This window comes from Arachis duranensis, chromosome 6 (genome assembly GCF_000817695.3).
Source record: "Arachis duranensis cultivar V14167 chromosome 6, aradu.V14167.gnm2.J7QH, whole genome shotgun sequence".
Taxonomy (NCBI): Eukaryota; Viridiplantae; Streptophyta; class Magnoliopsida; order Fabales; family Fabaceae; genus Arachis; species Arachis duranensis.
Window position 1 is genome coordinate 41,987,768 of NC_029777.3, and position 16,100 is coordinate 42,003,867.

General features: G+C 33.0%; 1 protein-coding gene across 1 annotated transcript; it reads left to right on the top strand.

Annotated features, from left to right (window-relative positions):
- Positions 1 to 8,864: 8,864 nt before the first annotated feature.
- On the top strand, positions 8,865 to 15,745 carry LOC107493915 (phosphatidylinositol 4-phosphate 5-kinase 9-like). The gene is made up of 9 exons (XM_021124734.2): positions 8,865 to 8,973; positions 9,425 to 10,741; positions 11,433 to 11,600; positions 11,886 to 12,051; positions 12,538 to 12,648; positions 12,899 to 13,086; positions 13,433 to 13,590; positions 14,138 to 14,303; positions 14,527 to 15,745. Exons 2-9 carry the CDS (start codon positions 9,810 to 9,812, stop codon positions 14,801 to 14,803), a joined length of 2,166 nt encoding a protein of 721 aa, XP_020980393.1. The 5' UTR covers positions 8,865 to 8,973; positions 9,425 to 9,809; the 3' UTR covers positions 14,804 to 15,745.
- The last annotated feature ends 355 nt before the right edge of the window (positions 15,746 to 16,100 follow it).

The window sequence follows — 16,100 nt, forward strand, 5'->3', positions numbered from 1 at the left end:
GAATTGATAATTATAAATTTTAATTTAAAAAGGAGAAGGAAAAGAGACAAAAAAAAAAAAACAAATTAGACTTCGTTACAAGATTAACGTATTCACCTAACATATTTTATAAAGAAATATTCTATTTAAATTCAAATTGAATATAAAAAAGTCACCAAAAAAAATTGAATATAAAAAACAAATTAAAAAGAATAAAAATTCAAATTTTATATTTGGGGTTTAAATTTTAGAAAATCTATATTTTTAAAAAATTATTGATTTAAAACAAAACGATTAATTAACACTTTACTAAAATTGATTAAAAATCATTAGTTAATTTATTAGCATGCATTTAAAGAATTATTTTAACGTTAAAAAATAAATATAAATTATAACCCTCCAAAATTATATAAAAACTCATACTTGGATATTTTCGCAATAAAAAACGTCCTCAAAATGTTTGTTATATACTTAATTTTATAAATTAAATAATAATTTAATTTACAATATTTTAATTATTTTCTAAATTAAAGAGTGTATAGATTTAGTTGGTCTATATTACTTTGTTATGTGTGCCTGTTATTTTTAATTCTAAAAAAATATTTTTAATTCTAAAAAAAATGTATATTTTAACACCAATCATTATAAGAAAAATGATGAATACCGTCGAATTTGAATTTTCGACGGTAAATTCGTCGATAATAATTAGAGAAAAAAATTGGCACGATCATTACCGTCGGATTTATCCACCGGTAATCTGAAATAATGGAAAGCTGCGTTTTGGTCATTCGCAAAGTGTTACCATCGAATTTATCGGCCAGTAAATCCAACGGTAATCTTCCCTAAATTCAAATTGCAAACCATCTCTCCCTCATTTCTGAACTACTCTCTTTCTCTCTCCAACCTTTTCCTTTCTCTCTCTTCCCCCTCTCTCTCCCCCATAAACTACCTCCGGCAGCTCCCCCACCAGCGTCAGCCACCACCAACAGTGTTCAAAGACTACGTTGATTCCTTGACAATACAATTGATGAGCGGATAATTTATACGCTTTTTAGCATTGTTTTTAGTATGTTTTAGTTAGTTTTTATTATATTTTTATTAATTTTTAGTTAAAATTCACTTTTCTGGACTTTACTATGAGTTTGTGTGTTTTTCTGTAATTTCAGGTATTTTCTGGCTGAAATTGAGGGACCTGAGCAAAAATCTGATTCAGAGGCTGAAAAGGACTGCAGATGTTGTTGGATTCTGACCTCCCTGCACTCGAAGTGGATTTTATGGAGCTACAGAAGCCCAATTGGTGTGCTCTCAATTGCATTAAAAAGTAGACATCCTGGGCTTTCCAGCAATGTATAATAGTTCATACTTTGCCCGAGATTTGATGGCCCAAACTGGCGTTCTAAATCAGCTCAAAACTGCCCGGCGTTAAACACCGGAACTGGCACAAGAATGGGACTTAAACGCCCAAACTGGCACAAAAGCTGGCGTTTAACTCCAAGAAAAGTCTCTACACATGAAAGCTTCAATGCTCAGCCCAAGCACACACCAAGTGGGCCCGGAAGTGGATTTTTATGTCATTTACTCATTTCTGTAAACCCTAGGCTACCAGTTCTCTATAAGTAGGACCTTTTCCTATTGTATTTTCATCTTTAGATCTTTTGATCATGTTTTTATGATTGAACCCTCTTTGGGAGGCTGGCCATTCGGCCATGCCTAGACCTTGTTCTTATGTATTTTCAATGGTGGAGTTTCTACACACCATAGATTAAGGTGTGGAGCTTTGCTGTACCTCGAGTATTAATGCAATTACTATTGTTCTTCTATTCAATTCAGCTTATTCTTGTTCTAAGGTATTCATTCGCACCCAAGAACTTGATGAATGTGATGATTATGTGACGCTCATCATCATTCTCACTTATGAACGCGTGCCTGACAACCACTTCTGTTCTACAAGCAAACAAGGCTTGAATGTTTATCTCTTGGATTCCTTAATCAGAATCTTCGTGGTATAAGCTAGAATTGATGGCGGAATTCAAGAGAATCCGGAAGGTCTAAACCTTATCTGTGGTATTCTGAGTAGGATTCAATGATTGAATGACTGTGACGAGCTTCAAACTCCTGAAAGCTGGGCGTTAGTGACAGACGCAAAAGAATCACTGGATTCTATTCCAACCTGATTGAGAACCGACAGATGATTAGCCGTGCTGTGACAGAGCGCGTTAAACATTTTCACTGAGAGGATGGGATTGTAGCCACTGATAACGGTGATGCCCAACATACAGCTTGCCATGGAAAGGAGTAAGAAGGATTGGATGAAGATAGTAGGAAAGCAGAGAGACAGAAGGGACAAAGTATCTCTATACGCTTATCTGAAATTCTCACCAATGAATTACATAAGTATCCATATCTTTATCTTTATGTTTTATTCATATATCATCCATAACCATTTGAATCTGCCTGACTGAGATTTACAAGGTGACCATAGCTTGCTTCATACCAACAATCTCCGTGGGATCGACCCTTACTCGCGTAAGGTTTATTACTTGGACGACCCAGGGCACTTGCTGGTTAGTTGTGCGAAGTTGTGAAATTATGTTTAGACCATGGTATTGAGCACCAAGTTTTTGGAGCCATTACCGGGGACTGTTTGAGTTGTGAAAAGAATGAATCACAATTTCGTGCACCAACAACCCGAGGTTTAAATACTTTGGTTACTTAATATTGGGGTTGGACTTGTGACAACCAATACTACTTTTAAACTTTGATCGAGAGTTATTAGTTGGTTTGGAACTATGCTTACAGCGAAATTCTTATTTCTATTGAGAAAATTCTAGACCGATAATAATTCTCTCTTTCAAGGTGCCATGAGCTTATTTGTGGCAGTTTTGTAGAACCCCCACAATAAAATTTTGTGGCGGTTCTTTGTCTACTTTGTGGGGGGAGTTTTGAGTTGAATTTTTTGGTTGTTTTTTTTTTAAATTTCGGTGGCGGTTTAAAACCCCCCACAAAAACTGAATTTTCAAAAAAAAAAGTTTGCATCAAACTAAACAGTTACAAACAATTTAAAATTGAAACTAAACATATTTGAAAGCTATAAACTACTGTTATTGATTGAAAAAATTACATCAATCAAACTAAAGATTATTTAACTTTAAAAAAATTAGTAATTAGTATGAAATGACAGAAATTTAAACAAATTACATCAATCAAATTCGTATGAAATGAACAACTTAGATCAATCCAATTTTCATATTTAAATGAAAATTTTCACTATTTAATGAAAACAATGGCAGAAAACATATACCAAGCTGAAGCTGAAGTAATGATTGGCAAACAATTTTTTCTCAAATTCATTCTCGGTAACCGCATCCTGTCACAGGAAAACAATTATAATAGAGAATAATTATAGGCAATGCCATATTTTGAAAAAGTGACAATGCAAAACAAGTTGCACATGGTAATGTGGTAAAATGTATAAATTTGCAGCAGCTTGTCTTAAATTACCTTCAATGATTTCTTTAAGCTCTTGTTTTCATTTTAAATGCTGTGTAAAAAGTTCAGCCTATAGTTAATGTTGCAGCAATGAAGTGTAAAAAATGGGTTAAAAATTGAAGGACTTTGATATATTTCTCAATACTCTAAATTTTAGGGACGGCAGGATCAAAATGGAAAGAAGTCATGACACCTTTCTGCAGACAGCATAAGCTTAGAATCTTTGGTTGATGATTCAGACGAGTGCATAAGCTGGTAACTTATAGCCCAACAAATGATCTTTTTCACACCTAGTGAAAAGGAACAGTGGCATAAAATCAGTATTATGGCAGCAAATCTGAAATGAAAATTTAGATGCTACATTTGCTTCAAATAAAAATGGGGAGGAAAGGTTAAAAAGAATGCATACTTTCAGTTGTTAGGGCTAGATCTTTGATGCAAAGAATCTCCAGGTTAGGACATTCCAATCCAAATTTGCTGAGAACCAGAAATAAAAAAAATTCACATCTTAAGTATAAAAATTGTAACACATGAAATTATTTCTTAGGATTTAAAACAAGTCAAAGTATATAGACCTTAGTACACATTTTAAATATTGATTATTAACTCTGATCAATTGATGATCTAAATAATTTGAGTTCACCATAAGATTAGTTCACTGACAAAATTGTCCCTCAACACTGTTTAATTTTATTGAAATGTTGTATGAGGCAAACCTTTGCAGTATTAAACACGATATTCTTGCAGTCTGGTAAGATGCTCACTGACCATGCTGGCAACCGATACGAGTTGCCGCTAAAATTCACAATCACATCAATTGTGGTATTGATGTTAGCAAGGAAAGCAGCACACACATTATCTGTTTTGTAAACAGCAACTTGAGAGCTCAAAGAGCAAAAACCATAAAGCATATAAAGATGATTTAATAAGACATTAGAAACATAATAAGCTTGAGGAAATTTAAGAAAATCTGATATAATTTTTGAAAAGTGCTATTCATATATACCTCTATAATTGATCAAGAGATGTAACTGCTGGATCGGTAGCAATCAATGCTTCTTCACAAAGCTTTATGGAATTATGAAAATCTTTAAGGTATCCCCACTTAGGCTGTCTAATGATTCCTGCATAAAATATATTGATTAAATTTGAGATTCTCTTTTGAACCAAAATAAGATAGATAAATAAATAAATATCATAGTATATTCATCATTTGGTGCATCATAGTCATAACTAGTAGCAACAAAAGGTCCACCTGTGGTTCTACCAAAATTGGTTCCTCCATGATACTGTTTCACATAAAAGCTTTGTGCTATCAACTCAATTCCTTTCTCATATACATATAATAACAAACTTAAAAGATATCATAGGTTTCAATACCATATAGTAGTTCATAAAAGTTCCACCAAGTTGAAGATTGTTTGAACTCAAATTTTCATCAGACAAATAATGGGATTTTAATTCCTAATGAATAAGATCGTTGGGATGGCACACAGCAATAAAAGATTCTCTTAGGTCTCTAAACTAACCTTCCCATTCATATTACAACTCCATGGGAACTCGAAATTGATGAGCGACGAGTCGCTCCCATTAGGTATATTCACATAAAAATACGGATGAGACCTTGCTAGCTACCAGCCTCAAGGAGAAGCGTTTTATGCATCCTTTCAGAGACATTTACTTTAGAGGATTAGCATCTTTCTTGCAAACCAATAAGGTCATAATTCATAACCAATGTAATTATATGTCTATTCCTATATGTACCATGAAAAATGGTGTGCCTCAACAGACAAGTACATATCGATTCAGTGTATGAAACCAAAGTAAGTACAAATAACACTTCTCATGTAACATGGCAAAAACAAACACAACTAAAGTATAATGTGCTCAAATTTCTATACAATATGTACTCTATATACTATATTAAACACAAACACTTTGCTGGTGTATCCTTCAAGAGAATTACACGAGTGGGAGCACATTTAGCTGGTTCACATGCATAGGAGCAGAATCTCTCAAATTACTTTCAAGAGCGTTAGATTGATGATGACCTGCTGAAGATGATTCATCAGGTGCCACTGCCCTCCTCTAGATTCAATTGAGCAAGACTTGTTCTCCTCCAGTTTGATATCTCAGCAGAACAGAAGCTATAAACATCACAGCCCTAAAGCCAATAAATGTGGCAAGAAAATTCGCTAGAACTCAAATTCATATAAATTCCATCAAAATAGAGAACTCAAACTCAATTTACCTTTCACACAAACACGGAGATTGTCTGAACAAATTTTGAACGGAAGTGAGTGAGAAAATTTAAGTCCCGAACTAAACAAGAACAAATTAGGAAGAAATTCTCACCGCAATGACTTGGAACGACATAAGAATTAGTTCTACGAGATCCAATATCTTCGAACACAGCTTTAATCGAAGCTTCCAGAGACTCCCACTCGCTCGCCTTCCAGATATCCCCACCCAGTGCCACCGCGTCCGCGCTGACACCTTGCTCTGAGTGCTTCAAGCCACTGGAGCAAAAGCAAAACCAAAACCAGCGATAGAACCCGCCATAGAAGACAATGCATAAGCAGAGGATCTAAGCATTACCTCAACAAAGGAGACAATGACGGCAATAGCGGCAAAGATATGAATGGCGGTGGCGGTGGCGATGACATTGAAATTTTAGGGTTTTAGAAAGATTTCACTCTCCGTCGTCCTCTCTCTCGAAGCCTTGTTATGATAATTTTTTTTGTATGGGTTGAGTAAATATTTGTTTGGGTTCAATTGTTTTATAATTGATTGGATTAAGAGTAGTGAGAGTTTTTGTTAATTATTTAAGGAGTTTTATAATTTATCACAAATAAAATATATTATGAAAGTTTTTAGTAACTCATTAAAAAAGTATCACAAACAAATAAAAAATTTGTAATGTTAAATATTTAAAATTATATATTAAAATTTAAATAAATTTTCAAAAAATTTAAAATTTAAGTTTACCGTTCGATTTATCGGGAGAAAACCGACGGGAAAAATTACCAATGAAAAATTTTCGACAGTAATTAGCGGCAACGAAAAAATCTGCCGGTAAATAATTACTGGCAAAATTTATTCCGTCGGACTTATTTCGATGGTAAATATATTACTGGCTATTTTTTTAGTAAATCCATCGATAAATTCGACGACAATTAGCATTTTTCTTATAGTGTATGCTACTTTAAAAAACTAATTAACATAAAAAATCTTGGAAATAATTTAATGAATTTTGATGATTTTAATAAATTTTAGAAAATTATTAATTGTTCCTTTTTAAATTTATATGTTTATAAACTCATATTTTTTTCAAAATTTTAACTAAAATATAAATTTTGAATTTCTATTGTTGTTGATATTGTTTAAATCTAATTGAGAGCTTTTTTACTACCGATTCCCTATATGTCCGTAGGCCAAGTTGATAAGTATTGTATTTTTGGGTAATAATACATTTACCGATGACATGTGGAATATATGTTTCTTAGGATGTCATCTCTCAACAAAAATAAACAGGAGCGAATAGTCTAAGTGAAAATTTTTAGTTCGCGCAACGTTAGTAAAAATAGTCTCCTTTAAATATGCAACAAGAGATCAAACGACTTTTTTACCGGGTCTTTTTTTAAAAAAAAAAAAGACCCTTTAACTTTGTACAATTATAAAAATAAGTACAATTTATAACCAAACACTATCCTAAATTTTTTTATTTTAAACTAAAATGAAAGATACCCAATCAATTTTAAAACCTAATATTTCTACTATCAATTCCATAATAAAAGATTTGTAAACAAAACCTAAAATCAAATTGATCTAATTTTAATTTTAAAATAAAAATAAAAGATTAGTCAGGAGAACCTAAAACCTAATTTTTTAATTTAAATTTAAATAAAGTATTAATTCTAAACTCTAAATTCTAATTTTATTATATATTCCTTATCTATATTCAAATAATACAACATATTTATGATTAAAAATATATTTATTAACCAAGTTAGGTTGATCTAGTGGATAACTCACTAATTGATCACTTAGATAAAGACATTTAAAACATCTATTTTTAAAGATGTTTTATAGTAATTAAAATTCAATATATATAATTGATTAAATCGTGTTATTTTTGTCAAAATTAGATCAGACAAATTGATTTGACCAAAAATAGATGAACTAAATCTTAAACCGGTCTAAATTACGATTTTTTTAATAAAAAATGACTATAATATCCTTATTATAAAAAATGACAAAATACTCTTATTATATATATTAATTTTAAGAACCTAAATCCTAACCATTCTCTTCTCTCTAAGCCATCAAGGGGTTAAGATTTAGGGTTTTCAATATATATATATAATACAGTTTAATTAATTACATAGGTTAAATTTTAATTATTAAAATATATCTTTAAAAAAATATTTTAAACGTCTTTATCTGAGTGGCTCCTTTTATATAAACAAGTATGGAAAATTCAAATTTAATCTTATACTTACAATAATTTATTGGCCAATAACAAATTTTTAAATGAAATTCCAATTCACAATAAACTATCATCATTCAAATGTTCTGGTTATATATTTGTTCTTATTCAATTAATTAATGTTAATACTGTGCATTATTAGTTCATTCTTACTCCTTTTCTTTTCTTTTCTTTTCTTTTCTTTTTCTTTGTCGTTTTACTTTTTTATCCTTTCAGCTACTTTCACTTTCTACTCAAGTAAAATATTTACCAAACATAAAAATAACAATACTGTTAAATAGCTTTTGAGACTTTCTTCCACTATTTCTCATGCAGCACATGCAAAATTGCTTTCTTCTTTGATTTCGCAGTCAAGAACAACGAATTTGTTACGTACTAGGCAAAAATGTAAATACTAATACATTTATTTAAATAATTTAATTTTGATGTACTATCACATGATAAAATAATTTTATACGAATATCTAATTATATAATATCACCTCATCAAAAATAATTACTATTTTTATTGAATGGTCATCTAAAAGAACAGATGTGATTATATTACTGTATAAAATATTTTACACGTATCAAATATTTAAAATGAAACTCTATTCAAAATAGTCTCCCTTCTTCACCTAAAACCCTCGAGAGTTCGAGTCTCACTCCTTAACTTTGAAAAAATAAATTTATTTATTTATTTATTTAAGAAAGCCCAAAAAATTTAGTTTGGAGTATATATTTAAGAAAGAAAATTTAAATTTTGTCATTTCTTTTTATTGTACAAAAGCTTAATAACAACAATAATGTTGTCGCCATAAAAATGTTGGTGTTGGTGTAATAATCTTCCTTCTTAATAAACAAAGATATAAATGAAAAGAAAGAGGAGATAGATTAAGATTAGTAATTAAGCTCTTAATCTTTGGGTGTTTATGGTTGTGAACAAAGGCCACAATTTCACGGTTGAAAGTTGAAACTTTTTCGCAATCTTCAACATCAATTTTAACGTTTTTCATTCTCATTCATTCAAGTTTCAGGGTTCTCTTCTCTCTTCTCTCTTGCTTCCTCCACTGTGTTGAACTTTTTCTTTTCCATTTATGGCTACCATTTCCGTTCACGAATCATGTTTGACTATGTTATGATCAATTATGTAACCGCCTTTTTCTTATTTCAACTTTCTAAATATTCCAATACAAAATCTGTCTTTTCTGATATATACTGCTTTATTTGTCCTTTCCATTTTCTGAAATGAACAAAATGCAGACCTTCCATTATGAGAAAATCCGTTCTAACTTTCTTTCTTATATAATATGTTATGTATTCTTTGGAGTTGTGGTCTGTCCTTTATTTTTCTTTTAAAACTTTGTTTTTATAAAATCTAACAAGCTATTGGATTTCTAGGCAATCTCTGTGTCTTCTTAGTTGAGTAGTAAAATATTTTTAATTACTTGATGTAATTTTTTTTCTGGCTCCTCTTCTTCTGTTTCAGACTTTCAAGGCAAGTTATGCAACTATTCTTATATTTTAGCTGTTGAGGTATTGGGATACTTTTAATTTCTGCAAGGAAATCTTCCTTTCGGTCATTATGCATGTCTGGCCCTGTGGCCATAGTTGCTGATCATTTGGATGGAGGAGCAGTTTCTTGTGCTGACAGAACCAAATCTCTTGATGCCATTTCCGAATCGGATCACTTATCTATATGGACGAATGGTGAAGCTGATCATTCCTCTGAAATCGTTGGGTTTCGAGTTGGAGAACTCTTGCTTCCTAATGGAGAAACATATTGTGGTTCACTTCTTGGCAATATGCCCGAGGGCCATGGTGTGTATGTCTGATCCGATGGATGCGTCTACGAGGGCGAATGGAGACGGGGTATGAGAAATGGTATTGGGAAAATTAGATGGCCTTCTGGAGCAGTGTATGAGGGTGAATTCTCTGGTGGATATGTCCATGGTACCGGAACATATATTGGTTCGGATAAGTTGACCTATAAAGGGCGGTGGAGATTGAATCTTAAGCACGGTCTTGGTTACCAAGTTTATCCGGATGGAGATATCTTTGAAGGCTCTTGGATAAGAGGAACACCAGAGGGGCCTGGGAAGTATACATGGGCAAATGGGAATGTATATTTGGGGAATATGAAAGGCGGGACGATGTTGGGGAAAGGTACTCTAACATGGATAACCGGGGATTCATTTGAAGGAAATTGGTTGAATGGCATGATGCATGGGTTTGGAGTATACACCTGGAGTGATGGAGGCTGCTATGTTGGGACTTGGTCACTCGGTCTAAAAGATGGTAAAGGAACTTTTTATCCTAAAGGCAGCGGTCTTCCATCCGTACAAGAAATCTACCTCAAAGCTTTGCGGAAAAGAGGGCTTTTGCCGGATTTGAGAAAGCAGAGCCAGGTTGGAGATGTCAAGCTTCGTGAGAATCAGAGATCCAGTCGTGTTTCGTCTCATAAACTTGCAAAGGGAAACCTGTTAAATCTGGACCAGTCTAGTAGAACAAATGTTTCTCTTGAAAGGCGTTGGAGTCTTGAGGTATCAATTGAGAAAGTGATTGGACATGATTCTGCATTCGATATAAACAAAGAGGTTAATTCGAAGATCCCAATCTTGGAACGAGAGTACATGCAAGGCGTATTAATAAGTGAAGTAGTGTTGAATGATATGTTTACATCCATGTCTAGAAGGGCTAGGCGTCGACAAAGAAAGCTTGCAAGAGAGATAAAAAGACCTGGTGAAGCAATCATCAAAGGTCACAGGAGTTATGATCTGATGCTCAGTCTGCAACTTGGAATAAGGTATAACTAACCATTTTAACTTTTAGCAAACTCAATCTTCTTTATTAGTTATCATTTGTTGCAAGTGATAATTCTATTGGATCAAGCTCCTCTAAAATTTGGAGATTGGTAAAGTGAGAAAATAAGTGTCTAATCAAATTAAGATAGTAAGTCTCACAAATGATTGAAGTTATAAATTCAATACTGATTAACCCCCCTTACTTTACCACTTTATCAATTTCTTCACTTTACAAGATCTTTTTCCAATTCTATTGTTCTTTCTTTTCTCCGCTCGGATCTGTGTGCTTTTATTTCTATATTCTAATGGACATGGTAACATTTTCTAGAGGAAACCACCTTCAAAGGCCATAATAAAGTTATAGAGTTAGGATTATGACATGATTGATGGTTCTAATAATTAAGGACATTTATGTTCCTTGTTCCCTTATTTGAAATTCCTTTTGTTCTTCTTTGGATCACATATTAGAGCATAGAGGTCTAACGTGTATGGCACCAATAGTCATATGAGAGGAATTACATGACTGCTATAAGATGTTTCATCTTCAATGAACAAATGCTCATGATTTTATTTCATAAATTTTACAGTGGGACTAAGATAACTTGTTTCTTAATGCACCTGAAGTTTGAAGTTAAATATACTTCTGCATATATTTTCCTTAATATTTTTAAGCAAATTTTTCAATATGGCTAGGTATACTGTGGGCAAGATTACGCCTGTAAAGAGTAGAGAAGTGCGAGCATCGGATTTTGGTAGCAAAGCAAGCTTTTGGATGAATTTCCCAAAAGAAGGTTCTCAATTAACCCCTCCGCATCAGTCAGATGATTTTAGATGGAAAGATTACTGCCCAATGGTGTTTAGGTTAGTGATTTATGCTCATTTTGGTATCAATTTCTTTCATATGGTCTGTGTTCATATGTTGACTTGTGATGCATGTAAATGTATCCTAGTTGTTTCAAGTTTCTCTGGCTCTATAATTAAGTAGTTGTTTCTGGTTTCTTGTATATCCAGAAACTATAAGATATAGTATTCATTGCTTGAGTAAATCGTCCCTTGTTATGGATAATTGAGTACATCAATCATTTATGTACCGTAGTCCTTCCATTTTCATTTGGCATTCCTCTATCTTGTTTCCAATTTTCACAGAAATTTAAGAGAGTTGTTCAAGATTGATGCTGCTGATTACATGATGTCCATCTGTGGAAATGATGCTCTGAGGGAACTATCTTCTCCGGGGAAAAGTGGTAGTGTCTTTTTCCTATCTCAGGATGATCGTTTCATGATCAAGACGCTGCGGAGATCTGAAGTCAAGGTGCGTTCGTATACTTGTTTCGATTTTGACGTAGAGTCGCTGACTGATGCTAATGTATGCGTCTAATTGTAGATTCAGTGGAATTGCATAAAAATGAAGCCAACAACTCCTTTATAGATAGATATTCAGGATGCAATTTTACTACAATAATAATAATAAAGATAACTAATTTTAATTAACTTTTCTTCTCTCTGATAATGGTTTTACACCAGAGACTTTATTTCCTTCAATATTGGTCAAAGGATGTTTTTTATTTCATCATATAAGACTTAGAAGCGCATTAGAAGCAAGGATTTTGAAAGCAATTGCTAGTTAGTATAGCCACGGACTCTAAAAGCGAAATATCTATTGGTATGCCGAACCTTACAATAACAGAGATTAACAAAATAAATAAATAGAATTCTCTCTATTCACAAAATATTAGGAAATTCTGGTATTTTTCTTATACTTGAACAACTTGATGTATAAATGTTTATTGACATGTAGGTTCTTCTAAGAATGCTTCCAGACTATCATCATCATGTGAAGTCATATGAAAATACACTCATTACAAAATTTTTTGGCCTGCACAGAATTAAACCTTCAAGTGGTCAAAAGGTAATGCGCATATTATATTACTACATGTTTCTGTGATTTAATATTTTTCTGTTTCAATCAAGGAAGGCTTGGATTGCACCTTAATTCTCAATTCGAAATATCAAGTGCGAGAAACTAAGAATTTTCACTAAGCAAATTTATAAAATATTTGAGTCTTTTCATAGCTTAGATCTTTCATACAGAATGACTTAATAGCATTGCTTTCTCTAAAGTGGCGGCTAATGTTAGCATATAATTTGGTCTCTTGCAGTTTCGCTTTGTTGTAATGGGAAATATGTTCTGCACAGAATTAAGGATTCATAGGAGATTTGATTTGAAAGGTTCTTCCCTTGGACGGTCATCAGACAAGATAGAAATTGATGAGAATACCACTCTTAAAGATTTAGATTTGAACTACTGCTTCTACTTGGAACCATCTTGGAGGGAGTCTTTACTAAAGTAAGTGATAGTAATGTTTTGATGAGCTTTGTGGGAGACCCGATATTTTATAATTCATAGTTCTGTATGCTAACAGAATCGGCATGATATTCCTGCTTATTAAGTACTTTTTTTCTCGGGTAATGCTATAGTAAAAAGTGAAATCTTGTGAAGAGTAAAGATTTCTTTTTTTAGTAAAAAAGACAACCAAAAAAAATTGTCATATACAATGTATATGTTTTTTCTAAATTTAGTAAAAATCTTCACTTTTCACCCAATTCTACTACTGTTCACCAAAGAAATTTCCCCTTTTTCTCTAAAGCACTGCAAATATTGAATTTTTCCTTTTACTTGTACATTTGTGCAGGCAGATTGAAATAGACAGCAGGTTTTTGGAAGCACAGCACATTATGGATTACAGCCTCCTTCTAGGGGTTCATTATCGAGCTCCCGAGCAGCTGCGCCCACTCACGTCATACAGCCACCGGATGAGTGTGGACGGATTGTCAATGCTTGCGGAGGAAGGTAGGCAGTGGATTTTGCTTGGTAAAGCTATTATTGGTTTGTAGTTGGGCGAGATATGTGATTGATGCTTATTTCTGCCAACCTTGTGTGCATGCATGCAACTCATTACTCGGACTATATAGACAAGAAGATACTATTCATACACCAAACATTCTTGATACCCATATAAAAATACAGTTGTTCAGATTAATTGTGTATTTAAACTATTTTTTAATTAACAAAACAATGAACACGGTTTGGTTGTTAAGAAAATACCGGTGTCCAGGGTGTAGACGTAGCGGGATTGGATAGATAATATCACCCCCCCTGCTCAAACCAGATCAGCAAATTATATAGGTCCTGCAATTTAGGTTGTCAACTAGTCAAGAAACTTGAGTCTGAGAAATAAGACAGTGAACCTTTACCTCAAGTAGTGATACAAGAATACAGTTTTTATACATTGAATTACTTATATATTTCTCCTATCTTACTTATGTTATCCCCTTTTCTAGTAGAACTATAAAAATGGAACTGATTAATTTAAAACTTGGCGACAATCCTCTGTCAGACGCTTTGGAGGACGAAGTATATAACTATCCACAAGGCCTTGTTCTTGTTCCTCGAGGATCAGATCATGACAGCGTCGTTGTAGGCTCGCACATTAGAGGTAGCAGGTTAAGAGCTTCATCTGCTAATGATGAGGAGGTAGATCTTCTTCTACCTGGTACAGCAAGGTACACATTTTCTTAACGATTTTTATTATCGGATCAATTATTTATAAGCTAAAGTCGATCAAAGTGCCCATGATGATGCATGAAATAATTGAATGTATGAACTTGACTGAATTCTTGTAATTCTCTTCCAAATCCAGTCTTATGAGTTATTACTGTTACTCCCTTTACACCATAATCCCGCATACTGAGGCTTTTTACTTTGTTATAACTTCTTGTTAAGCAGGCTCCAAATCCAGCTTGGTGTGAACATGCCCTCGAGGGCAGAGCAGATTCCAGGAAAACAGGACAAACAAATGTTCCATGAGGTATATGACGTTGTACTGTACCTCGGTATCATCGACATACTGCAAGACTACAACATGACTAAGAAGATTGAACATGCCTATAAATCTCTTCAGTTTGATTCATTATCTATCTCGGCCGTCGACCCTACATTCTACTCGCGTCGCTTCCTGGAATTTATTCAGAAAGTGTTCCCGCAAAACTCGGTTTCAGGTTAAAAGCTTTTGAGATTAAACTCAAATTCAGAAGTGTGAACATTATCACCCTTTATTCGGTAGGTGGCAAGTAAGTGTCATCATAATCTGGTATTGTAATCTGTATATGATCTAAGGTAGACTACGTCAAATCATTGCTTTTGGATGTTTAATCATTAAAGGTGGGTGATATAAAGTTAGAGAAATGTTAGAGGACCATTAAAATATGGAAAAGTATAAGTAACCAAAAGCTTATAAATCTTTTAAAATTATATTAATTTATATTAATAATTAATTAACTTTAAATTTTTTAAATTTAAAATTTAAAAAATTTTAAATTGATTAAAAAAACCTAATTAAAACCTATAAAAACCTTCATCTTTTTCCTCACATTAACCTATCCACCTCCAACAATCACACACATAGACCCCTCTCTCTCACCGTCAGACCCTCTCCGTCTCTCCACCGTGATCCACTCCTCTTCTATCACCGACATCTGGCTCGTCGAATTCGCCACCGTAAGGAGATGTTGTGGAACGTAAGGAATGGATAATCATGGTAGAAGAGTGTGATTTTTAGATATATCATATGACGTAGCATGGATACTATTGATGGTTATTGCTGAAGGGAGACTGTGGCGTTCAAGGTTTTATGTGAAGCATTACATGTTTGGTGATAAGTAGAATGCAATGCGACTTCAAGTGAGAAGGGGCTGGAATCCATGTGTACTGGGTTTTGTTTTTATTAGGGTCTAGGGATAGTTATTATATTAGTAGTTAAAGGATATGGATGTTGACAATGATATGGGAGGTTGTATTCATATTTCTTTTGGTTCTTTATGTTCTTCTAGGAGTTTCTTGACTGTTATGATCTAGTTCTCTTCATTGAATGCGTCCCTTTTGTGTTTGGACACACTCTTTTTTAGGATTTCATCACATTGTATGAAGAGATTCTACCTTGTACACAATTGTTTTGGGATATTAGGTGCCGTTTTGATAAACTACATACTTGATCTTAGCTAAAATAAGTCATTGAACAATTACAGAAATATTAAAAAAACATTCATTTAATATGAAAAAAACATCATAATACTTAACAAAAGAAACATCTAATTATACTTTAACAAAAATAATTAAATATCTATAAAATTTAAAAAAAATATAAAATTCTTAAAGAAACAGAGACATTCATATTTGCAATACAAAAAAAAATTCGAAAAATATATAAAAGAACATCCATTTAATATGAAAAAGAAACATTCTGATACTTAGTAGAAGAAACATCCATATATATTAACTCGTAGAGATTTTGAATTCATCCA

Excerpts from the sequence above, each read along its gene's own strand:
- LOC107493915 (XM_021124734.2), top strand. The coding sequence starts at position 9,810 with ATGAGAAATGGTATTGGGAAAATTAGATGGCCTTCTGGAGCAGTGTAT. Across the intron at positions 11,601-11,885 it reads TACTGCCCAATGGTGTTTAG|AAATTTAAGAGAGTTGTTCA; the intron begins GTTAGTGATTTA and ends CAATTTTCACAG. Across the intron at positions 12,649-12,898 it reads AACCTTCAAGTGGTCAAAAG|TTTCGCTTTGTTGTAATGGG; the intron begins GTAATGCGCATA and ends GGTCTCTTGCAG.